Genomic DNA, 26,576 nt, shown 5'->3' on the forward strand with positions numbered 1-26,576 from the left:
GATAACATCCAAAGCTGGCTGGTTTTGCATAGGTTTAATTCTTTATGAGTTTGGAGAGGTAACAAAGCAAATTATTCAAAAATAATTTGAAAATCATTATCAAATGCCATGAAATACTTGTACCAAACTGACCCAACCTCCTCTGGAACCTGAGACACTGTTCTGAACATTTTAAGATTTGACAAGCTTTAACATGTATGCAATAGTTAAACATAAATCACTTGAGCTTTTCAGGTCTGAGGTGGACATGGTCATTTAGGGTGGGGTTGTGTGTGTAATTCTCTTCTTTCAGAGACAAAATACTGTAAAGCCATTATAGCACAACATGCAGTTATATTTAAGAAATATTCTGAAGGCAGTTCATCTTGTACAGTTGTTAGAAAAGAAAAGTATCAGGATTTCTGCATGAATACTTCCTCACATTAATAAATACTGTGTAAGAAGTACATTCTAATTAAATAAAAATTATATTTAATATTTCACATTTCCATTATTTTTTTAACACGGTCATTGAAAGAAACAAAAAAGGGACCCAACTTTATTGGCAGTAATTTCAACCAAACACCTTCTGATCAGCTCCATGCAGTGTTCAGGAAGTCATTTCTTTACACAATCTCATAACATTTTTATTTTTCAGAACAATCTGCTTCCCATCACTGGCAGAAAGATGACATTTCAATCAATGTCGCCTCCAACAGGACGATGTGGGTTGGACCTGGAGTGTGGAGGGTGTCAACCACTTTCTGAAGAGTATAAAACTACAGCACTTTCTCCACAGTAGTACATCTAATCACCAAATCACAAGAGTTTCCACATCTAGACCTACATAAAGGACGACCAGCAAGTCTGAAATCATTTACGAAGACTTTTTTGTTTTCCAGTGGATTCATTTAACTTTATTTTTATTTTTAGCTCCTGAAGGAGAGCCAGTATGGTTTGTTTGACTGAAATGTCTTTGCTTTTCGTTCTCTTCATGGCTTCATCAGCTTTTGGTAAGGGTTTCATTTTTTCTTAGACTCCAACAGCTGAAAGAAATACCAGATGTAGTCAATTAAAATTAGTATTTACTGAATCCAAATGTGCAATATATAAACGATTCACATTATATTCTGCAGTGATTCTCTTTAGTGAATCTCTGCATGCTGTCATATAATCAACAATGATGATAATTTCTCTTTTTTTATTTTCTCTTGTTGCAGCTCAAGAAATAAAGCCTCTATCAGGTAATGATGACAGTTCAGCTCTTCATGATATTCTTCAGTAGAAAAGACATTAATGGAGTAACTTTATTTTGTGTCTGACTTTCTAGATGCTGACTTGGATGCATTCATTAAAGGTAACGAACTCACTTTAGTGGTTGAAAGATATTTCTTTTTTAGTCAGCAACTTTTTTTGGTCAGTCTCTAAATTTCTTAAATTTTTTTCATTTTAATTACCCTGAACAGGACAAATCAAAAATCCCAAAACAAATGCAGTTGAAAAGTATGCATGTGGGCCAAGCTGTCCGGATGGCTGGGTGAAATTTAATGAACGCTGCTTCAGCTACTTTTCCAAATCTATGGACTGGACCTCTGCTGAGGTGAAGTCTGATCTAAATGAGGGATTTGAAAATGGCAGTAACATGTCACATAGACTACCTGTTGAAGGGAACAAAAACAAACCTGTGGAGGAAGACATGCCTAAGGATAGTGAAATGAGCGATAATCTCAAAGACATTTTAATTTTCTTTAAACTCTTGTGTTCACAGAGGTTTCAAAGCAGTTAGACATGCACATTTTCTGTCATCACGTATTCAGTTTGCACCAATCAAAAGTATTTGCACCATTTGTATAATACTGATCATATGCAGGGCTGTACATTAAATGTTAGTGCACTTAGCACTAGTATTATAAAAGTTGCAAGTGTTGTAGCACAAACAGTTTTTAGCATCGAGATAAAAACTACATCCTTTTTATGCTATTTGGAGGAAACAATGTATCAGTATTGCTTTATATCAGAATCCAGCGATGACGGCAGGCTTTTACTTTTTGTCTTTCCAGGATCACTGTTTAAGTCTTAATGCTCACCTGGTCTCAATACACAATGAAAATGAAAATAAAATGGTGAAGGCTCTAATCCGTGCTTACGACCCTAAGGAGAACCCTACATGGACTGGTCTCTCTGACTGTCAGAAGGTATAAAACAGGATGTGATGAAACATGTAAAAAGAGAAAAGTAACTTCAAGGAATCCATGTTTACTTTGACGGTACCATAACTGAATGTAGATATGATAACATTACAGTTTTTATGAACCATTTTTAACTAACACCAGTGTGCTTTAAGACAAATAGCTGGTTCTGGTCTGATGGGACAAAATTCAAGTACAGCAAGTGGAATCCAAATGAACCCAATCATCACAATGGAGAGTGCTGTGGGCACATCAACTGGAGTAGCGCGTCTGGTCGTAAGTAACTACTGTTCTTAATTCATTTTTTTCCTGTTTAAACAGTATATTTAAGCAATAGAACACACGAGGGAGTGTGTTATTGCAAAAAAACATCACAGCTGTGATTTGGTCAGAGTAGATCATCACAGCCGTGATGTTATACGAGATAACACACAACCTTGAGTGTTCTATGGCTTTTATACAACAGTTAAATAAATAAAGTAAGAAATATTATAGTTCCTTAACAAGCAGCTTGTTGCTACGTCAGAGTAACGAGCTCCGCTCACTCGCTGCACAGCCGGCAGTTCGTTCTCCAGCTCCTTACACTAAATTCACAAACTGTCATCACCACTGAGCAGCTTTTTTGTTTTTTATTGGGTCAGTTTTATGGCTCAGTCCGATTTGGTCAGACTCTGAAGACGAGACTACACGTTTGGCGAATGGTATTCGGTTCATTTCTGGCTGATTCCAGGTTGTTTCAGCTGAAAAGCTGCTCAGTGGTGATGGCAGTTTGGGAATTTAGTGTAGTCTCATCTTCAGAGTCTGACCAAATCAGCTGTCGGTCAAATGTGATCTTAAAAGTGTCCATTTTCTGTTTGTGGCAAAGTAAGAAGCAAAAGCGTTCAAATGGCTTGAGCGTCTCCTACAGCTGTCAAACTCGTTGCTTAGCAACGGCGTCTCAGCAGAGTGATACAGTGTTTGTGAAAAACCTGTGATGTTATGGTGAAATATCAGGACACGTAGAACGCTTCTCAACCAATCAGCTTGCGTGGCCGGAACTAACTGTCGTATAAATTTACATACAGCACTGTGCAAATGTTATTATGAATATAGTGTGAGGAAAAAAAGCAGGAAACAACATATAATTGCAGTAACACCTCCAACACAAAGTCATTTACAGTTAAAGTGGCTTAAAGAGATACTTCTTAGGTGATTTGATAAAAGATAAATCAGGTTATGTAACCAAAACCTGACCACCCCAGAGTCCAGACCTCAACATCACTGAATGTATTTTGGATTACTTGGATCATATAAAGCAGAAAGTGCAACCAACTTCTAAGACTGAATTTTAAATACGAAATACTGAAAATATTGATATTGTTAAGGCTTCTGTGTAATTTGCTGTTGAATTTATGCTTTTTTTTTTCTTCATGCTGAAAAAAACAACTTGTACTTAATGGCCATTTTGACCAGAAATTAAGGTAACACTTTCTATGAATGTCACCTTTGTAAGCATCTATAAACACATTTATTTAGGATTTACTGAAACACTAAAACATACACAATAAAGCACATTACAGGCTTCAAATGTCAGAGTTTAAAATACTGCTGCCATCAGTGTTTTACCCAATGTGGGAAAGGTAATGTACACCACCGTTAGCTTGGTATTTGTCTTTACTGTATGCTCTCCAAGCTGGAACTGACTTCTTTGGCACTGACATTTGGCATTATAACATGTTATTAATTTATAATGCATTATATTAACAATTCATAATGTATAATGAACATGGCTATAAAGTGTAATTCAGTGTAATTCTTTTTTATATTTATAACCATGTTTATAATGCCTTATGAATAACATGTTATAAATGTGTTTATAGATGCTTCTAAAGGTGACATTCATAGAAAGTGTTACCAAAATTAAATAATTGAAGGTTCATCTCAGACTTTTGCAAAGTACTCTGTAGTATACATCACACTATACTAGCCTTCCTGGTCTTAGGAGTTCATGCTAAATCTTGTTTCCTTGTCTACAGCTCAGAAGGACTGGAATGATATTCCATGTGGAAGTCCATATCCTTTTGTCTGCGTCAAGACGCTGATGTAAATCCTTGAAAGCCAAGAAATTAACACTTTCTTAAAATGGCAGACACTTTTATTTTACATTCTGTCCCTTTTCTGTTAATTTGATCATGCAAATAAAAATGATTAAAAAAAATGTTGAGTTTGTCAGTTAGGTTTTTGGTTCAAGTGAAAAGGTCTTTATTGTCATTCCTTATTATAACTTGTATGCATTGTAATTAAATGTTGTTCTTCAGGCCCCGTGCTGTAACACACAACAGATACAAGACACAGTGAAACAAGTGCAGAATATACAATAAATACACTAGACAATAAACATACACAACAATACATACACAAGACAATAAATAATATACAGGACAACAAAACAATTTATATGAATAGACATCAACATATTTGTTTATACACACATACATATTGTTGTAGAAGAAGATGCGAAATAGGCGAATGCTCTTTTATTTTGAACAGGCACTTGAACAGACAGCCAGGCCCAGCACTAACTCAAAAACAAAACCCAGGGAGAGATAATGCAGGAGGACATGATGTCCATGGAGGGTGTGCACTTTCACACTCTGTAAATCCACCCTCCTTGGTCACATCTAAGCCAATAACATCAGCCACAACAACAATAACAGCAGCAGCAGTACCTTCTTAACCCAGGAGTGTGGTATCCCCAGAGAGCAGGGCTGGGCAAAATACTTTAAAAAGGAGTGATTGCTGAATACTCAATATACTGCCCTAAATATAATCAGTGATTCCCTTACAATACATAAAAAAGTAATATATTCCATATCCAATTAGAATACATTTCAATAAATGAGACTGGAAAAACTACTGTTGTAATTTTTATTTAATTCACACTTTTCCTCTCTGGGTTGCAGCTTTTTAGTGCTATGATTGTTTCAATATGTTTCATAAAAGATTCACTTATTTAAATTAAGTTACAACCTTATTTTGGCTCTATGTAGCAAACAATTCACCAAAACCCAGTAACAAATTCTTATTTGACAATAAATTGGGTAGCTGTGATTTCAGTTGATGAGGTAACTTTCCACAAAACACCTGCACGAGTCCAGTACAAAATCAATACTAAGCTTATCACTGGTGAACACATCCACTACTCAGGAGACTGTTCAGTTCCATCATCCCTCAAAAGAGAAAAGAGTTCAATAACACTGAGATAAATAACTGGCTCATCAGTTGGTTTATCAGTCTTTGAAAATTTGTTTTTTTATTTAGTTCAACCAGAATAACTCAAGAGGCAAGAATGAAGGAAGACAAAACTTCTGTCCTTGATTGGATTTTTACAGTTTGAAAGATAACACTTATTAGGGAATTGTATTCGTTTGGCATAGGCGCCACCGCCGGCCCAGGCCTTGGAGCATCTGGACCCTCACAGATCCTGCCATTTAAGAAAAAAGGGGGCAAAGCCTACTCCCTGGACAACAGGACAGGAACCAAACTGGTGGTGGTGGGCAGAAAGGAGGGGAACGTCAAAATATTGGCACCTGACAGCAGCAAAAAGGGCATGTAATTGGAGTCATTTTAATGAAAGGTGGAGACTAGTGACTGGACAAAGTAATGAGTGACATAGCATTGGAGTCTCCTTGGTAGAACTTACGATGAAGCAGTAATTTCTTCATTACACATCTATGGAAGCACATCAGTACTCAAAATTAAAACATTTTATGTACAAAATATGTAAAGTGGCTATGAATTTGAATGTTTGCATTTAAATTTCCCACTTATATATGCTATGTTGAGCTCAAAATGAAAATTCTAATTCATTGCAGTGATTTAAATTTGCCATTTGATATACAAGTATCAACGTTTCATTTGCACAGAGATTTAGATGCTTTATAAGTAGCTTTGTATAATTAAAATGTATTTCCAGAACAGCATATTTATCCTTAATTTGATTGTGTAATAATTATAACCATGGTCAAAAATGTAAATTAAATGAAACCCATATGCATTTTCACTCTCCAATAATGCATTAATTGCAATGTCAAAGAGCAAAATGCAAGGGCAAATTTAAATGCATCTAAATCTTTCTGTAAATGAAATGGGATATTTGTATACCAAATGGTAAATTAAACTTGCAGTATCGTAGTTGAATTTTCATTTTGGGCTCGACATTGCATATAAGAGTAGGAAAAAAACTAAATGCAAACATACAAATGCATTGCCATTTTAATAATTACATTATTTCATTGTTAATAAACAAAAGGGTTACATTTTTAAGATTTAAATTTTTGTTGTGGTATTTTGGTAGATAAAGCCAAGAAAGCTCTTCCATTGGTTAGCATTTTAGGAGCTGTGTCATGTTAACAACGGACATAATTAGGAACTGATTGCGCAATCAACCAATCATGTTTTTTTTGCTGACCTATTTTTATAAAATATATTTGTGAGTTAGAGTTTGTGAATCCTTCGATTTATCTAGATTTCTGCATGAGTGACTCCTAAAAGACGATGGTGTATTATGTAAACATCCAGAACATCCAGAAACTGTTAAATATGATCTGCTTTGTCACCTGATAACCAAATTTAGGACAGTGACTATTACAGAATAAAAGTTTTAAGTTCATACTCTTAATCCAGATAATAAGAGTTTACGGAAACATCCTAACTCTGAATAAGATTAATCTTATTCTAACTCTTTGATTCACACTAAGATTCATACTATTATTCTAACTCTTATTCTAATTCCAGATAGATTAGACATCTACATTCTATGATATCGAGATTTTTACAGAAACATGCTAACTCCGCAATCTTATCTGTTCTGTCATCATGAAAACGCCTATTAGGACTGAATTTCATACATTAACAATTACAGAATTAAAGTTTTGTTACCATGATAAATTCTTTTAGGACTGAATTTAGGGCAATAGTTATTACAGAATAAAAGTTACTCTTATGAGCTTATCCTAGCTCAATATATGAAAACAGTATTGCGTAAGTATATTAACTTTCATGAACTCATTTCAAATTGGATGCCTTCAAAGCATTCCAAGAAAGTTGGGACAGGAGCATTTTTATTACCATGTTACATCACCTTTTCTTGTAACAACACTTAGTTATCATTTAGGGGCTGAAAACACCAATTGATCTGTTTTGAAAACTGATTTTTTGCAATTGTTCTGTAATATAACTCTTCATTTGTGCAAGTAAATGGGGCCTTCATTGCCATATTTTTGAATGTATTAACATGCCATACATTTTCAATAGAAGACAGGCAGGCAAGTCTATCACCCACAGTCTCCGATTACACAGTCATGCTTTGTAACACGTGCAGAATGTGGCTTGGTGTTGTGTATATATATATATATATATATATATATATATATATATATTCTCAATTAATGCATTGGGTTAAAACAGATCATAATACAAGAACAACCTTGTAAGATATAAGTTTTAAATGCTTCATTGTTTTGTGTTCTATTTCATTTGTTCTACTGTGGGAACAGATACTTTTGGTTTCCTTGTTTATCTGAGCGATTGCTCAAGCCAACAGACATTTGGTTTGATAACATTTTGAATGTCCATCAAAAGAGCTCAGTAATGCTGATATATAACTGTTTCATCACATTGATTTGTATCTACTCATGCTTTAGTAGAAACTTCAGTGTTGGCAAAGAAGCCGTTACTCACCCACACGCTAATCATTTTGTATTGCCATTAAACGCTAAAACAGAGGGTGACTGTACTGTTAAAAATATAATAATAATATTGCATTAATTTTTTGTTTTGTTTTACAGCAGTAGCATATTGGAATATGCAGGATGACTGTACTGCTGTTAGCAATAGGCTGTAAACTCATATCATGCCATAGCGAGACACAGCACATTTGAAAATGTATTCTTTATCAATATGCTACTGTCTTTATGCAACCAGGGAAGATCAACACATTGACCTTCCGTCTAAACAATAACAAATACATGATATATAATTTAACTGTACATTAAGATATTATACCTAATAGAACCGTGGTCTCCAACCAGCTGTGCATAGGTTCAAACGTAGGCTAGTTGTAACGTGTTTACTAAGTTCAGGTTTATGCATTACTAAATCAAAACGAGTTGCAGCACACAAACTAGTTTTAACACTGTGATTAGTAGTTACTAAATATCTACACTTCCTCCTAAGCAGGTGTAAGTTTTAAGTAAATCAGAAACCACACCAACAGCACAAAAATGGCCAAAAAGATGACTTTTTGGGCTAACTAAGCCAAAAAATTCTAAATGCTATATGCTGTGATTTTACTGACGGCTCTAATTATCACCTTGGTTTTAACTCCAACCATGAAGCTAACACTCACAGCTCCAGCTCAGTAAGAATCAGCAGCTGCCCAAACATCAAAACTGAGACTGCAGCCCTCATGTAACCTGCAATGACATCATAAAAATAGCCTGAAAAAAGACAGGTAAAGGCCCATCAAACATCTGTGCTGAGAGATTTATAATTTAATGATCTGGGCCTGGTAGTCACACTGTATTATACAATTACAATACTTTACTGTTTCTAAATACAGCTAATTACTGTTTTGTACAGCTATTTTTTCTGCACTCCTGTATTTATAATGTACAGCTCATATTTGTTCTAATCATATTTTAGTCTGTTGAAAGCCATAAAACTGGGATTAGGACACTCACTGATTCTCTGTTTACAGCCCTGTCAGCAACCAGGTCCTGACCCAGTGTGGGATGTATCACCTTCAATCACTTACACAATGAGACAATAAAAGACTCTTCCTGTAGGCAGCAGGGTGGCTCTTAACCAAAACTCTTTGAATAACAGAAAATCAGGTTACTCCATCCACTAATGTGGTGAGTATTCCCACAAAGGGGTTGGTCTTGAAGTCTTTTCATTTACCTGTAACTGTGGACTGCAATCGAGGTTCTTCTGTTGTTTCAGCTCTGACTGACTCCAAAGCAGTCTAATTTACAGATCTCTCAGACACGTATTTTGATTATCTGGAGCTTCAAATTCCAAACACATTCACAGGAATACTAGGACAATCTTGAAAATCCCCCTGGTGGCTACACCATAGGATTGGAAGATAGTGGAACCATTACTGAGATTAGAGGAAAAAATGAAGCGGATGTTTGAGAATGTTGCTGAAAGCATTAAGATTAGGGTTGAAATATTTTTTTTTACTGCTCTGCAAGTAAAGTTCCCAATGCAAGTCAAAACCACTGTTTAAATAATTTCCCACAGGGATCCCCTAGTGGTTTGGGCCCCTGTGCACACATGCTTGAACTGGACTGCATCATAAAACTATCAACATCCTTTCTTTTAGTTATCTTTTGACATTCCAGGCTTATTTAACAGAATTGTGCTGGGGTGGACTCAAAGTGGCCTGGAGGTTACCTTGTTGGCTTATTTAGAAGAAGTTTGGGCAGAAGGCTGGTTAATTGGTTCTCTTTCCCCATTTCTTTAATGCACATACATCATCAAAAATACAAGCGATACAATAAAAGATCCTTCACCAGTGGTACTTGCACACAACTAAAAAAAAAAACTCAAATACATGACAGGCACTTTTGTTGTAGACTATTCTCACTTGTTTCCCCTCTCTACCTCAGGGTGCATGTCGGCAGCGAGACTTAGTCCTAGCCGTCTTACTTGCAGCAGTTAGACAGTTCAATACACGGACAGGGCCTTTCCTTCCTAGCTTCCCTTGGCCTCTACTTAAATACCTATAGCCCCTCCCAGTGGACTAAACCAAAATTACATTCAGGTATTCTTAGGGCAAAATAGTCACATTCCAGTTAACAATACAAGCATATTCAACATTTAGTTCAAGTATACATTTCTACATATTTCATTCATGGCACATATTCAATGTAGCTTTGGATCAAACAATAGAATCATCAAAACAGTTTTTGTTTTTCTTTTTCCAGGTCGACCTGTGCACCCCCTGTCCCTGTGTCCCTCTCAGGCGCGCAGACCTACAACAGGACCGAATGACCCACGCCGTCACTCTCTCCAGGAAACAGGTAAGTAACTGTCCATGGCTGTTGGTGATATGCCAGACCAGCTAGCATTATCACAAGAATATTTGCAAGAACTGATAACAGCCTTTTATAAAATTTTGAGGCTCCAGCTGAATAAAGGAACACAATGGCCAAAGCTGGCTGGTTTTGCATAGGTTTATTCTTTATGAGTTTGGAAAAGTAACAAAGCAAATTATTCAAAGCTAATTTTAAAAATGATGATCAAATGTTGTGGAATACTTGTACCAAGCTGACCGAACGTCTTCTGGAACATGAGATAACATTTCTGAAGAGTTCAGTAACATTTCTGAAAAATGACAAGCAAAACAACTCAGTCTGGCTTCGGGCGAGCTCCTATGTAACTTGTATGCAATACGTAAACATAAATCACTTGAGCTTTACAGTTCTCTTACCAAATTTTCTAACTAACCAAATGTCTAACTAACTATCAGTGCATGGTGAAAGCTGCTAGGTCAAAATACTTTGCCAACATAATCGCCAAACATTCCAAACTTTTCCTAATTCAATAAACAAGGTACTGCATCATACCGTTACATCAACCCTTGAATTGCTAAAATTTGTGAAGATTTTGAGGTTTTTTTATCCACAAAATGGACAATATAAGAGCACATATCTCATCTTCAGCCCTTAACCCCTCTTATTTACTTACACAATATGTTTTCCTTAATGACTTTGAGCCTGTGTCAGTGTCTTATTTAACTGATTTAATTATGCATATGCGGCCTATCACTTGCTCCCTGGATGTGCTTCCCACACCGTTTTTTCTGAGTCTGCTCTTATTAAGGTACTTAATAATTTACTTTTAGCCACTGATTCTGGAAAGTGTGCTATTTTAATTCTCTAAGACAATAGCACAGCCTTTGACACTATTGATCACACCATTTTGTTGGATTGCCTGAATTGTGGGGCTGGCATCCAGGGTGCTGCGCTGAAGTGGTTTGCCTCTTATCTGGAAAATAAAACCTTTTCAGTCAAGATCAGTCACCTTTCCTCCTCCTCAGCACTGATTACTTGTGGGGTACCTCAAGGCTCTATTTTAAACTGGTGAAAATGACTCTCTGCTCCTTTTTTGATTGTCTAAGAGATATAAACTGCTTGATGTCTTAGAACTTTCTTAATCTAAACCAAGACAAAACAGAGGTTATTATTATTGTAAATCGGCCAGAGCTGCAGCTAATGATTTGGGCTGTTTATCATCTTATATACATAGCCTTGTAAAAAATCTTGGTGTTGTTTTTGATTCTGCTCTTAAGTCCCCAGATAGCAAAGTAACATTGATTCAACTGTGAATGTTGGTTAGTTTTGTTGCATTTGGTTGAAAATGAAAAAACAACATTAAATCAATGTTGAATGTTGATTGAAGAAATTAACATTTAGGTTGAAAAACAGACATTAAATCTATAATGAATTATAGTTTGTCGATCAACATGGCCATAATAAATATGAGCTAAGACAGACTGATAATACACCTTTGCACATTTACAAAACTTATCTTGGCCAGTGACTGGAAAATGGCACCATGCACAGTCTAATCAAGAAGTTTGGACATCCTTCGTCAAATGACACATTGTTGATGCTCTAAGCATGAATATGATGTAGCGAACACTGGCTGGAACTTTACCTCTAGGTTAGTGTTTCTAACGTATCAACAACCCAAAGTTAAGGGCCTTTTGACTCCAGCAAGTCTGGAATTGAGGTGAAAATCTGTCAGCTTAACATCCCCCAACCCCAGACTCAGTCAGATTTACAGCTGAATCAAGAACCAGCATCCCTCTCCCTTGACCTAGAGGGCAACAGGACAATGCCTCCCTGGAATATTGGCCACATGGCCCTCCAAAGTCCTGTGGACAACCTTATCTTTAAGTAACAGAAAGTACATTTCTAAGGTATACGTCCACTCCAAACTGCAAGCATTTGTTAGAACTCTTTTTAACTAAACTAGAAATACCAGAAGCGGAAATCTTGATCTTGAAAGTTAAACCAATTTGATGATAAAGAAATGTTTCTTTTTCTTTGTTTAAACTAGCTGAAACAAAGGAGGCAGTGATTCTGGGGAAGGCATTCCTAAAATTATGCACAACCAATCAGAGTTGGAAACAATGAGTAGCTAGTAACCTTAGGTGAGGAGAACCTATCAGCCCTCTGGCTCCACCTCCAAAGGGTAGGGCCTCCAGCTGAGCAAAACCAGAGTGCACCGCAAAATTGAGTTCAGATTCCTGCGTCGCAAGAAAAGGATAGCTAAGTTTCTAAGTTTGTGCCGGCCTTGGTCAGAAAGACAGGTCAGAAGTATTAGAACGCTACATTTTCAGATCTGAAACCTTTGTTTGTTTTGTAACTTGCCTGTTCGTCTACACACTTTAGGTTTAAACCACCCTCAGAGAAGGAAGGTGGATAGTTCTTGTCTGGCCCAGGAGGATATATCCATAACTTTCGATTCTGCTAAAGAGAGGTAGTTACTTCCCAAATCACACTGCCTCATACCATTTAGCCGTGAATCACTCTAACTTACTCGAGCTATTTTGTCTTTCATTACTATCACTTTGTTTTGTTTGTTTTCTGGTTTTATTTTCTATTGTTTATCATTGAATGTAGTCCAAAAGTAGTTTGATATTTAGCCAATAAATTCCCTTTTCTGATGCATCCTTGGTGCAAGCATTTCTCTTTCTTACCCTGGTCTGTAGACTTCAAATAAATCCTGGTTACCTCACACCCTCACATAAGGTTCTAGCAAAAATAATATTAAAAATTGCAAAACCTGTTACAATGAGAATAAATCCTTTACAGGTATTAACCCTCTATTGCATGATGTTGCCTCAGGGCAACAAAATCATTTTCCTCACTTTACAATAACATTATACATATTTAAAGACAATAGTAGAGTTAACAATTAAGGAAAGAGTTTGAGTAAGTCAATAAAAAGTATGTACTTGGTCATACTATCTCTTAGTGGGCACATTTATCCCTCTTTTTAAACATTCATTATCATTTTTTTGTTATGAGAATTTGCAGAAATATGTTTGTTGCTTATAGGCAACATTGTGTGACAGTGTAATGGATTTAGCCAGTCACAAGCCAGGTTTTACCACTTCAGGGAACACTGCTCTATGCCATTTCTTCCCATTGTCTCACAATGTTGCCTCAAGGCAACATACTCCAAAATGACCCATGCACACACTTTTAAAAAATGTTTTTTAAGTAATAGTCATTATATATAATTTTATAATTGATATAATTTAATAGTCACGGACCATTTTATGCAAGAAAGTGAAGTTTTTATATTACTATGATAATGCATGCAGTAGAAGGTTAAATATGACATTTGTCTCCACATTTAGACACACACACATATAATGTAGTTTTTTTGCAGTATGGTAAATTAAGGAAATAAACAGTAATTGTGCTTTAGAATGTGCAGAAGTGCCTGTAAAAAATGTGATTTACAATTCATGAAAATTGTTACTTGTTATATAGATGCTAAAACCTTCTCCCACTGAGTGGTTTAATATTATGAAATTAAATAATATTTCATTGTTTGATTTTAGATGCAAGTAAAATAAAGTAATTGAGCTAAACTGTGTTTTGATTTTTATTTTGTAGGGGAGGGTGTATTCTTATAATAAGTCGTTTTATGCCTGAATCAATGTTGAATCACCTTAAAATTAAACCAGTAATCAATATTACTGCATTTAGCTTTTGATTGAAAAAGAGTTGATTTTGTGTCTGCCTTGGTTGCTTATTCAATGTCATTTCAATATCAAACATAACGAGCAGTTTCAATGCTGAATCAATATCAGAAATCAGTGTTGATTCAGATTCAGATAAGATTTTTCCTGATGTTAATTCTATGTTTAATCAGTGTTATTTTGCTATGTGGGTTTAAGAAGCAAATAAACACTGTTGTGATAGACAGCTTGGGAATATAGCAAAAATTAAAAGCATTCTGTCTTTTAAGGACCTGGAAACAGTTGTTCATGCTTTTATTTCCTCTTGAATTGACTAGTGCGACTCGCTGTATTTGGGAATCTGTCAGGCAAGTTTGTCACATCTGTGGCTGGTCCAAAAAGCAGCCACAAAGCTCTTGACTGGTACCAAGAAAAGGAAGAGCATTACCCCTGTACTTGTGTCACTGCATTGGTTACCAGTAAAATATGGAATTGAATTTAAAGATGTTTTTTTCTGTTTTTAAAGCATTGCATGGCTTGGCTCCGAGCTATATCTCTGACCTGTGATCTTCTAACCAGTCGCTCTTAGCTATTCCATGCTCTCAGATGAGGTTCAAAGGCGACCAGGCCTTTTCTGTAGCTGCCCCAAGACTCTGGAACAGTCTTCCACTTTTCTTAAAGGAACCCCTTACAATAGAGGTTTTTAAGACAAATCTAAAAACCCATCTATTTTCACAGGCATTTGAGTCTTTTTTAATGATTATGCACTCAGTATCTGTTCTGTCTCGGTTGGTTCTGTTTTGCCAGTGAAGCTCTTCTACCTTCCTCTAATTTGTTGTATTTTGTTGTATTTTGTTTTATTGTTTTTAACTGATTTGCTTTGCATGCATGTAAACTTGTTAAATGTATTGTGTAAGGTTGAATAGTTAGCAGTGGATATTAATGTGCAGCACTTTGGCCGACACTTGTTGTCTTTTAAATGTGCTAGAGAAATAAAGGTGACGACTTTGGAAATGAACATGGTCACTTAGGGGTTTTTTGTGTGTAATGCTCTTCTTTATAGCACAAATAAATGCATCACACCACACGGTTATCTTTAAGAAACAGTCTGAAGGCAGTTCATGTACAGTTGTAAGAAAGGTATCAGAATTTGCATAAACACCTCCTCAAATGTGATCATATGTTCTTATACGCCACATTAATAAATACTGTGTAACAAGTACATTCTAATTAAATAAAGAAGTGCATTTAATATTTTACATTTCCATTTTTTAATTAATTAATTTTTTATTTTTTTTTGGCAGTAACTCCAACCAAACACCTGATCAGCTCCATGCAGTGTTCAGGAAGTCATTTCTTTATACAATCTCAAAACATTTTTATTTTTCAGAACAATCTGCTTTCCATCACTGGCAGAAAGATGACATTTCAATCAATGTCGCCTCCAATAAGAAGAGGTAGGTTGGACCTAGAGTGTGCAGGGTGTCAACCACTTTCTGAAGAGTATAAAACTACAGCACTTTCTCCACAGTAGTACATCTAATCACCAAATCACAAGAGTTTCCACATCTAGACCTACACAAAGAATGACCAGCAGGTCTGAAATCATTTACAAAAACTTTGTTTTCCACTGGAACAATTTAACTTTTTTTATTTTCTTTTTAGCTCCCGAAGAAGAGCCAATATGGTTCGTTTGACTGAAATGTCTTTGCTTTTTGTTCTCTTCATGGCTTCATCAGCTTTTGGTAAGGGTTTTATTTTTCTTAGAGTCCAACAACTGAAAGAAATACCAGATTTAGTCAATTAAATTTAGGATTAACCGACTCCAAATGTGCAATATATAAACCATTCACATTATATTCTGCAGTGAATCTCTGCATGCTGTCATATAATCAACAATGATGATGTAAGGGTTGGCTCCCGGGCTAGGCCACCGCCGGCCACCAGCGGGAGTCAACGACCCAAATGAGCCACACCTGCTCAGGGGGCTTTATAAGGGCTGGGAAGAAGACACACCTTGCTGAGTCTTTGTTTCAGAATTCTGGCAAACAGACCGGCCGGTAATCTCGGTAAGAAGCTCTAAGAGGATTTTCCTCGAGCTTCTTTTCTCTTTGTCGCTTCTCGAGCCTATCCCCCTTTTCTCGAGTCGTGTCTTTCTTCCTTTTTTAAGAGATAAATAACTAAAACTAGAGAAGGGACGAGTTTGCCCCTTCCTCTTTTCATTCTCCTATGGTTATTCCTTTCTGTTGGGAAAGTGTTCCACCCGTTTTCGGCGTTCCCTTGTAACCCTTGGCACCGCCTACATAGAGCGTGACACCGCCTACATAGAGCGTGACACCGCCTACATAGAGCAGTGGTAGGGTGCCGGTTTATTAACGTGGCGACGCGGTTGTATATATTATTTCAATAATAACTTCCAATTGCATAGAAGCTCAGCGTTTGGGTCCTGCTTTCCAAAACCTTGTGGTGGTTCACCTGGTTGGCCTTTGAAATACTGACCAGACGGCCTAGGTTTTAATCCCACCTCTGGCAAGCCTCCACATTACAGATGATAATTTGTCTTTTTTTTTTTATTTTCTCTTGTTGCAGCTCAAGTAATAAAGCCTCTATGAGGTAATGATGACAGTTCAGCTCTTCATGATGTTCTTCAGTAGAAAAGACATTAATGGAGTAACTTTATTTTGTGTCTGACTTGGATGCATTGATTACAGGTAAAGAACTCACTTTAGTGGTTGAAAGAATCATTTTTGGTCAGCAACTGATTAAGAACTGTCTCAATTTCTTAATTTTTTTTTATTTTAATTACCCTTAACAGGACAAATCAAAACTTTTTATGAACCATTTTTAACTAACACCAATGTGCTTTAAGACAATAGCTGGTTCTGGTCTGATGGGACAAAATTCAGCTACAGCAAGTGGAATCCATTTGACCAGAAATTAAATAATTGAAGGTTGGTCTTAGACTTGCACAGTACTCTATAGTTTATATCACAATAATGAGACTGGAAAAACTCTACTGTTGTAATTTGTATTTAATTCACACTGTTCCTCTCTGGTTTGGCAGTTTTTTGTGTAATTATTCTTTCAATATGTTCCATAAACAAATCACCGTGACACTTTCTATGAATGTCACATTTGTAAGCATCTATAAACACATGTATGACATTAGCTATGTTTATTATACATTATGAATATATTGTTAATATAGTGCATTTTAAGTAATGTTAATAACATGTTATGCTGTCAAACAGTCCAAACAGGCTGTCCAGCCTAGATTTATTGCTACACTGCACTCTTCTTAACCAGCTCTCTCACTTTAAATGTTGCATTACATCACAGCAAACGAAGTGCCCATGAGTCCCTCCACTGAACCCCCTCTGACATCACACTAGTGTGAAGTCACTGTAGAGCGAAGGCCTGGAGAGAGAGAGAGGTGAGATAGAGCGCTGTCATTGTAATTTGTTCCCTCACTGGTTCTAACGTCAAGCTCTGAAAACCTTTACTCTGTAACATCACCAGTACAGTAATGCAAATTTCTGCTAGCATTCTATTGGATATGCAGTGTTAAGTTAGTGCCAAGCTAATGGTGGTTTACATTACCTTTCCCACATTGGGTAAAACACTGATGGCAGCACTAGTTTAAAATCTGACATTTGAAGCCTGTAATGTGCTTTATTGTGGATGTTTTAGTGTTTCAGTAAATTCTTCAGTAAATACTTCAGCTTGAAGCCTCACTCTTAACACTGGAGGAGGCTTTAGTACAGTATGCTTCACTTTACTTAGAGTGGACAAATACAACTTATGAGCTCTTACAGTTTGTTATGAACAGTATTTATAATGCATTATGTTAACAATTCATAACGCATAATAACCATGGCTATAATGTGTAATGCATTTTTATAAATATTTATAGCCATGTTTATAATGCCTTATAAAATGTTGATTTGTCAGTCACTTTTCCACTTCCCCTCAGGCCATTTTAAATGAGCTTGGACCCAAAGAAGGTGGCAGCATTTCTGGATCTTGTTTATGTATAGTTTCTTCTTTGCCTTTTAGAGTTTTAACTTGCATTTGTGGATGCAGCAACAAGCTGTTTTTATAGGCAGTGGTTTTCAGAAGTTTCTGAACCCATACAGTCATTTCTACTACAGAATTGTGTCTGTTTTTAATGCAGTGCCACCTGAGGGCCCAAAGATCACAGCTAGCATATACAGTTTTTTTGCCATTTCCCTTGCATACAGAGATTTCTCCAGATTCTGTGAATCTTTTAATGATATTATGTACTTTAGATGATGAAAAGCAAGCGTTCTTTGCTATTTTATGTTAAGAAACGCTATTCTTAAATTTGAATAATTCCAAGAAGGGCTGGTAGAAAAATGCAGGGAAAAATTGTCCGTTATTTATTTTCCAAGAGTTTTAACTACATATATACCTTAAGTGCACCTTAAGTCCTATTCAAGCTGGATTAGTTAGCATTATGCAATAAGCGCCACACTTCCAAACAACTGTGCAATGAAATGGAGTTATGACATAACTGAAGTAAGTTGAGGAAAGATCATGCCTAAACTCCTTCTCAATTCAAGCTTCTTAAAAATACCAGTCCTTCACTCCTCCTACTCGTGACAAAATTTCACACCAACCCAGCTTTGTGCCACTTACCTGCTATTGTCTTGTCTCATCTCGTCTCGTCTCATCATGGACCTTGACATTGTTGCTTCTGACGATGACCTCTTTGGAGAAAGCCAGCATCTTTCCTCCCAGGGATCTGCGCGTCCTGCACCCAGGCTCAAGTCTGTCATCGCGGTTCCTAACGCCTGCTGCCTCGGCTTCCTTCGGCTCCTCATCTCGCCGCAACGAGATACCCCGCCCGCTCCGGCACAGTCTCTGCACACACGACGTGGCCGTCGTGAGCCGAGAATTCCCGCGGTTCCCCCGGCTCTGGCACTTCCATTTCCCTCTGTTTATCTCCGATTGGACCATGGCTAAACTGCAGAAGGTCCTTACGGAACATTCCTTTTGCCCATACGGCACCTAAGGCAGTGCTTTTTTCCCTGTATGTGCAGTCTCTCAGGAGTAAACAGCACCTGCCTTCCGCTGCTGTGGCGCAGCCTGATCGCGTCGCCTTCCCCACGGCCCCGGCACATGATGACGTCACCAACTCCCAGGCAGCTTGCCTCTGTTGCTGGCCCAGCCAACACTGTTGTCACCCCATTGCATGCCTTGCTTCTTCTGTTTTTTCTTGACTCTCTCCCACTATTTTTTCCCAGCCTTTTTCTGCCCCACCTTTGGCTATGTCTCTTCCTTCTTCTTCTCAGCTTCCTCCTTTATCATCCCAACCCCTCCCTTCATCATCCCAACCACTCCCTTCATCATTCCATCCCCTCCCTTTATCATCCCATCCCTTCTCTTTATCATCCCTTCCCATTCCCTCATCATCCCAACCCCCTCCCCTTATCATCCCTCCCCGTTCCCTCATCATCCCATCCCCTCCCTTTTTCTTCATACCCATTTCCTCAGTCTTTCCTGACATTCCCTGCTTGCTCTTCTGCCTCATTTTCTTATCCCGTTCCAGGTCTCCAGTTGCAGTCACTACCGGCTCAGCCATGGCCCCTTCTCACAATTCCTCATTTTTACTCTCCACTGCTCCTCCTGCTGTCCTGCCCGGTGATGCCCGCCTCTTCAATCCACCTCTCGTCTCTTCTGCCCTGCGTACGTGGATCCTCCAAGGTGCAGACGTCAGTCTCCCTTCATTACTTCACCCCTCTGATGCCTCTGGTGCTCCCCGTACCATTGATGCTGGCGACGTTTCTCTTACCCTTTTCTAAGGTCCTCACCATTCCTGAGTTCTTCCTCACCTTTTCCATCTACCGTGATGTCATCTGTTCAGCCTTCCCATCTAGGCGTCAGGAGCTGGATGACTATCTTTCCATCATCTTGGACCTCGCCGTTCGATTTGGAGGGTCAGGTTTCTACGATTACCATCGTCTGTTTTCAGCCTGCGCATCTGCCCAGTGGAACATTTCTACCTATTGGGGCTACCTGGATCTTGAGCTCTACTGTCGTGTTTTTGCTGGTCGGACTGCTCTCTCCTGTGAGCTCTGTGGTTGCCCATCTCACCCTGCTTCCTCTTGCACTCTTGTTACTCCGCCCCCTCCCACTCCCCACCCTGCCATGCCCTCTGCTCCCCCTGCAACCCCTGCCCCTATCTTTACGACTTCCAGTTCCAGCGACAGCCACGGGTGGCATTTGCTTTTCCTTGGAGGCCGGAAGGTCTGTAACAATTTCAACTCCGCTGGATGTTTTTCTTCTTTATGCAAGTTGCTTCATGTCTGCTCTCATTGTGGCCAAACTCATTCCAGATCTGGATGTCCCCTTCACCCTCCTAAGTTTGGGCCCAAATGACTACTCCAGCATCTTTCTACTTCTGTCAATGTCCCTGCTCTCGCTGCTGACCTCTCCCTCCATCCTGATCATTCTTTCGTCTCTTATTTGCTGGTCGGCCTTATCTTTGGCTTTTCTCCAGGACTCGCTGTGCTTTCTGCCTCTTCCCTTTTGTGTCGCAACCTCCTCTCTGCTCTGTCCGAGCCTGATGTTGTGTCTTCCCTTTTGGCCAAAGAAGTTTTGGAGATTTCTCTCTCCACTATGCTACTGTGGATAACGCTTTATCGCTCATCAAGCAGGCTGGCCGTGGAGCTTGGCTCGCCAAGGTTGACATCGTCTTGGCTTTTAAGATCCTCCCTCTGCACCCCACTTTTTGGCATCTGTTTGGAGTTTGCTGGGAAGGCAGGTTTTACTTTGCAGTTCATCTCGCCTTTGGCTGCAAGACCAGCCCCAAGATTTTCGACACCTTGGCTGAAGCCTTGTGTTGGATCTTGCTGAATGTTTGCAGACTACCCTACGTGCTCCACCTCCTCGAATACTTCCTCGTGGTGGTCTTCCCTTCCTCCCCACCTGCGTATGGCCTCTGTACACTCTCCTCTGCATTTTTAGTGTCTCAGTGTCCCCCTCTCTCCTGAGAAGACATTGGGTCCATCTATGTCTCTCGGGTACCTTGGCATTCAGCTAGCCTCCTCAGTTCCCTGACTCCAACACCGCCTCTCCTTGGATGATGCATGTATCTCGGAACTCCGCTTCTGGCTCTTCCTCCTCCAGCATTGGAATGGCATCTCTTTCTTCTATGAAGACGCTATCCTAGTCCCTGAAGATTTGCAATTATTCACTGATGCAGCTCCCTCGATAGGCTTTGGTGGCTTCTATGGTGGCCACTAGTTCGCTTCTCCTTGGCCTCCGGAGTTTGCTTTGCTTTCCCTCGAATCAGGCGATTCCTCTGCCTTGTGGGAACTCGTTCCTGGACACTTTGCCTGGTGGGAACCCAGTCGTCATTGCTGCACTTCTTTGGGGACATGAATGGACAGGACGACTGATTCTCATCCACTCTGACAACTCTGCAGTTGTTCATATCATCAACAACTTGGCACTCAATCCAACATCAACTTATTCTTTGAGCCATTCACATCCCAGGCCATTCGAATGCAATTGCTGACTCTCTCTCTTGTTTTCAATTTCAGAAATTCAAGGCCTTGGCACCTCAAGCAGAGCCTCATCTGATGCCGACTCCTCCATATTTGGACTCCATCCTCCAACTGACCAGCAGTCCTTTCAACTCCTATTGGTCTGGATGGAAATCTTTCCAGTGCTTCCACGCACTCCACAGCATCCCATTCCCTTCTTTCAATGACAGCTGCTTTCCTCACATTTGCCAGTTCATATTTAGCCATTTGCTCTTCCACCTTAAGAGTGTATTTAGCCAGGATCAATTCCTTTATGAAGTTATCAACGGAACCCAACACACAACGGCTAACCACCCTCAGATCATACTTTTACTAAAAGGAATCCAAAGAAATGAACCTCGCCTTCCACCACGTCAGCTGCCCTTAACCTCTGACATCCTCCATTGCTGCATTCAGACACTCCGCGCTGGTCTCTTCACCAAAGAATCAGACCCACTCTTCATCACAGAAACTGGCTCTGTGATCTCCCGTCGCTGGTTCCACAAACTCTTACGCCTATTTCTCTCATTATTCGGTTAACCTCCAGAGCGATTTTTTGCTCATTCCTTCAAAATCGGAGCAGCTTCTTCTGCTACTCGCCAAGGGCTCCCTGACCATATGGTCCAAATACTCGGACGACGGTCTTCGCAAGCTTACCACGACTACATGTGAATGCAAATCCAGGACCTCTGCCAAGCTCACAAATGGCTGGCCTCCATCTAATCTAGAATTTTTGTGGGTCGACCTTCTTGTGACCCACAGAAGCCATACTGAACTCCAGCCCAAATTCCTCAGAGTTCCCCTCCTCTCATTATCTCACTTACCAAGGCATGGTCTGCATTCACAAAATGGAGTTATGGCATAACTGAAGTTTGAGGAAAGACCATGCCTAAACTCCTCCTTCTCAATTCCAGCTTCCTATAAATACCAGTCCTTCACTCCTCCTACTCGTGACAAAAGTTTGCACCCCAACTCCTCCCCTTTCTCCTCCACCTTGTCCACGCCTGCACTTGATCTTTAATATAGGGGGGGTTGGCCTTCTTGTGACCCACAGAAGCCGTACTGAACTCCAGCCCAAATTCCTCAGAGTTCCCCTCCTCTCATTATCTCCCTTACCAAGGCATGGTGTACATTGACAAAATGGCAAATATGGCACCAAAACAATGCCAAAACACAACACTGGACCACAGCATTTGAGTGGAATGAAACCACAGACATTTCTGCTCCTCGCCCAAAGCCTTTTTGTAATAAAGCCGCTCCAGCTCCGCTCAAGTTTACTATACCCCACACTCTTTGCTCCCACATTAGAGAGACCCCACTCTGTGTCTGTTCCACATATGAACAAGGGGCAGCACAGTGGCTAAAGCTGTAGCTGCACTGTAAAAAGGCCTGGGTTCAATTCCCTGGCCGGGTGACCTTGCTGTGTGGAGTCCACATGTTTTCCCTGTGTCTATGTTGGTTTCTTCTCACAGTCCAAAGACATGCAGTCAGGCCAATTGGAGATGCCAAATTGCCCCTAGGTGTGAATGTGTATGTCTGTGTTTTTGCCCTGTAATGGACTGGCAACCTGTCCAGGGTGTTCCCTGCCTTCTGTCCAATAAGCATTTGGATAAGCATTTGGGCTGGAGTGATCTGCCTCTCACCATGTGTAATTTGTTGATTTGTGTTTCCATCTACATTTTGTGTAAAACTGACCATTGGCCCCTCAGTAAATCACTAAGAACTTATGCTTTATGTCAGAAACCCTTCATTCTTCTTTTAGTCAACATTGATGACATGTGAAATGCCATGCAAAAAGCTTACAGTTGTTTTGGAGAGTAGTGACAAAGATAACAGAGCATTTTGAAATAAAACATATTGATATCATGCTATAGAAGTGCTGTAACAAAAACTCCCCAGTAGATCAGGTGCAGGTTTATTAAAACCAGCCATAAACGTGATCCAGAATTCCCATCTCCCATACATGTGATTCCAATGAAACTTTGCTCTTTTAGCTTCAATGGAAGTGTGATAAGCGGTGTAGTTACGTTCTGAGATGGGGTCACATGTATAACTAGTTTGAATTTATAAGACATTCAGTTAAACCAGCTATAATTTATTTATGTTTAAAACTTTTCATATAACAATTACCATTTTATTTAAAGGCCGTTGTAGATGAAATACGGTTGTATGCAAATTTTTGGGCTCCCCTGCTCAAATTACATGTTTTGTTCATGTTTTCTTGAAATGAACTTACATATATACTACATTAGTTCCACATTCTCTACAGGGAAGACACTTCTGCACAACTGAATGCCAGTTAGTGTTTGTTTGCTAATATGTTAAACAAATAAATGAAAAGTGTGCACTAAAATTTGTATGAAAATGCATTATTTGTCATAGGCCTTCTAAATGTCCACTACAACACCAATGTTAAGCTTTTCACTAGAGAACGTCTGCTACTGAGAAGGTTATCAGTTCCGTCATCTCTCAAAAGAGCTCAGTAATGCTGAGCTAAACAACAATTTCATCACTTTGATGTATACCTACTCATGCTTTAGAAGGAACGTCAGGGTTGGCAAAGAATCCGTCTCATGCAGACCTTTACTTTTTTGAGTCCATTTTACTACATATTTATTTAAGTAGTTATTTGAGTATTTTAAAAGTAATCTTCTAAAAATCTAAAAAGAACCAGTATTCTGAATACCGCCTTTTTCAAAATTAAACATTGACTGAATTCAAATACTTCAAAGTCTGTAGTTTGGATTGTGAATATGAATTCCAAATACCTGTATTCTGTTTTCTCTACATGCTGGTTGTTTATTTGGAATAAGAGTAGGTAGACCAGGCTACTTAAGAAAATGAAACTTGCATTGAGCAATGCCATGTTAAACACCAGGGAGGTGACCATGCTGCTATATTTCTAACTTTGCCTACCAATGTTACTAAAACTTCTAGTTCATTGCATTTCAGTTTTGTTTTTTTTTTGTTTTTTTTTCTTAGAATGGTAGGTTTCTAGCTACACTGTAAAAAAAAACAAAAAAAAACAGTAAAAGGTAGCAGCATGGGTGCCAAACAAAACCCATTAATCAACAGTATGTTTTCTCAATGATGGTAAAATCAGCAAAATTACAGTTAATAAATTTCTTAAATACTTCATTTCACTGTAATTTAAGTTTCACTAGTTCAAATACACCTGCTGCCAAACTACAATTGAGAATACAGTATGCTGTAAAAAATTACGGTAAATATATCAGCAACGACTATTTAAATAAACATCTGTTAAAGGTTTTTGTGAATTTACATGAGTGAAAAGTACCAGTATTCTGAATATTGTATTCTGTCATCAGTATTCTGATGTGCTCTCAAAGCTTGTGTACATCAGCTGGCAGGAGTGTTTACAGATATCTTTAACCTCTCTCTCTCAGTTGTTCCTGTGTGCTTCAAACTGGCCATCATTGTGCCAGTTCCAAAGTCAGCCAGGGTAAATATTCTAAATGACGACTGGCACCCAGTTGCTCTGACCTCCATCACAAGCAAGTGCTTTGAGAAGTTGGTCAGAGACTTTTTCTGCTCCTCACTCCCTGCCACTCTGGACCCACTGCAGTTCACCTACAGACAAAACGGATCCACTGATGACACAATAGCCCTGACTCGTCACACTGGCCTCTCCCATCTGGGCAAAAAGAACACGTATGTGAGAATGCTGTTTGACGACTACAGCTCAGCATTCAACACCATTGTGCCCTCAAGGCTCGACATCAAGCTTCGGGATCTGGGTCTGAACAGTTCTCTGTGCAGCTGGATCCTCACCTTCCTGACGGGCAGATACCAGGTGATAAGATAGGCAACATCACCTTCTCCTCACCTGTGCTACCACACAGGTGGTAAAAAAGGCACAACAGCACCTCTTCCACCTCAGGCGGCTGAGGAGGTTTGGCTGTGTAATCTTGACTTACACAAACAGAATGACATCTTGTATATCTTCTATCCATATCTTGTATAATCTGGAAGATTTCTATATCAATTTTCTATCCCCTGTGTACCTGCATCTCATTTATTTATCTACCTCAGACTCACTAACTGCACATAGAGAAATGTGTACAGTACATATCATAGTTTTATCTCATCAAAAAGTTTTATTTAATAAATTATCACTGTGCAATACTAGTGTTTATATATATGTGTGTGTGTATGTATATATATTGTGTGTCTTTTATTTTTCATATATGTATATTTTGTCTTTAAATTCTACAAGGGGGCTATGCACCTAAGATTTTCACTCACCTTGTACCTGTGTTAATGTGATTTTGACAATAAATGTGATTTCGTTTGGATTTGATTTGACATGCACCTTTTAAGAAGTACAGAATTAAGAACAGATCAAGTCCTTGGTTTTCTGATGAAATCACGTCTTTGCTTAAGCCTGGACACTTGCTAGACAGACAGGGGACGAAGCACATTGGCTTACTTTCAGGCAGCTCAGAAGCAAGAAAAGCTAAATTCTATTATTATCTGCACATTATTTATAGCTCTCATTCAAATCCAGTCAAATTTTGAAAGGCAGTAAAATGTATTCCTCTGACTCAATTTCTCCTCATTTTGGATTTAATGATTGATGATGTCTAAAAACTGACCAAACAGACATGTGTACCTTTTACTAACGATACCCCAAACACTGATTACAAAGAGCAAACCAGACCAGATATCTGAGTTTTAAATAAGACCTCCAGATGAATAAGATAAATAAGAAAAATAAGATTCCTCCAAAATATTCTCTAATGGTGCTGTAATCATTGCATTTCTGTTTATTTCGGTTATATAAATGATGACGTTAATTTTTTTAGTAATTTTAAATGATGTCAGCTTTACTTTTTATCAGTATTTTTAACTGAAGATATCTGCATGTCCAAATATGCTGGAAAAGTCTAAACCTTTCACAGGGTGTTCGTACTTCTTCACATGACTGTATGTGATTTTCAGATAAAAATGTATGTATTTTACCATGTAGTGCATTTGTGAGTCCAGCACAACACCCCTGGTAAGCTTATCACTCATGAACAAGTCCACTACTGAGGAGACTGTTCAGTTCAATTGTCCCTCAAAGGAGTTTGCTAACACTGATTGATT

General features: G+C 38.7%; 1 protein-coding gene across 1 annotated transcript; it reads left to right on the plus strand.

Moving 5' to 3' along the window:
- Positions 1–715: 715 nt before the first annotated feature.
- LOC118826104 (galactose-specific lectin nattectin-like) lies at positions 716–16,277 on the plus strand. The gene is made up of 10 exons (XM_036596993.1): positions 716–750; positions 913–992; positions 1,200–1,223; positions 1,310–1,336; positions 1,446–1,579; positions 2,040–2,174; positions 2,324–2,444; positions 4,184–4,250; positions 10,180–10,237; positions 16,173–16,277. The coding sequence occupies exons 2-10, from the start codon at positions 932–934 to the stop codon at positions 16,275–16,277; spliced, it is 732 nt and encodes a 243-aa protein (XP_036452886.1). The 5' UTR covers positions 716–750; positions 913–931.
- Positions 16,278–26,576: the final 10,299 nt, after the last annotated feature.

This window comes from Colossoma macropomum, unplaced genomic scaffold (genome assembly GCF_904425465.1).
Source record: "Colossoma macropomum unplaced genomic scaffold, Colossoma_macropomum, whole genome shotgun sequence".
In the NCBI taxonomy this organism is placed as follows: domain Eukaryota; kingdom Metazoa; phylum Chordata; class Actinopteri; order Characiformes; family Serrasalmidae; genus Colossoma; species Colossoma macropomum.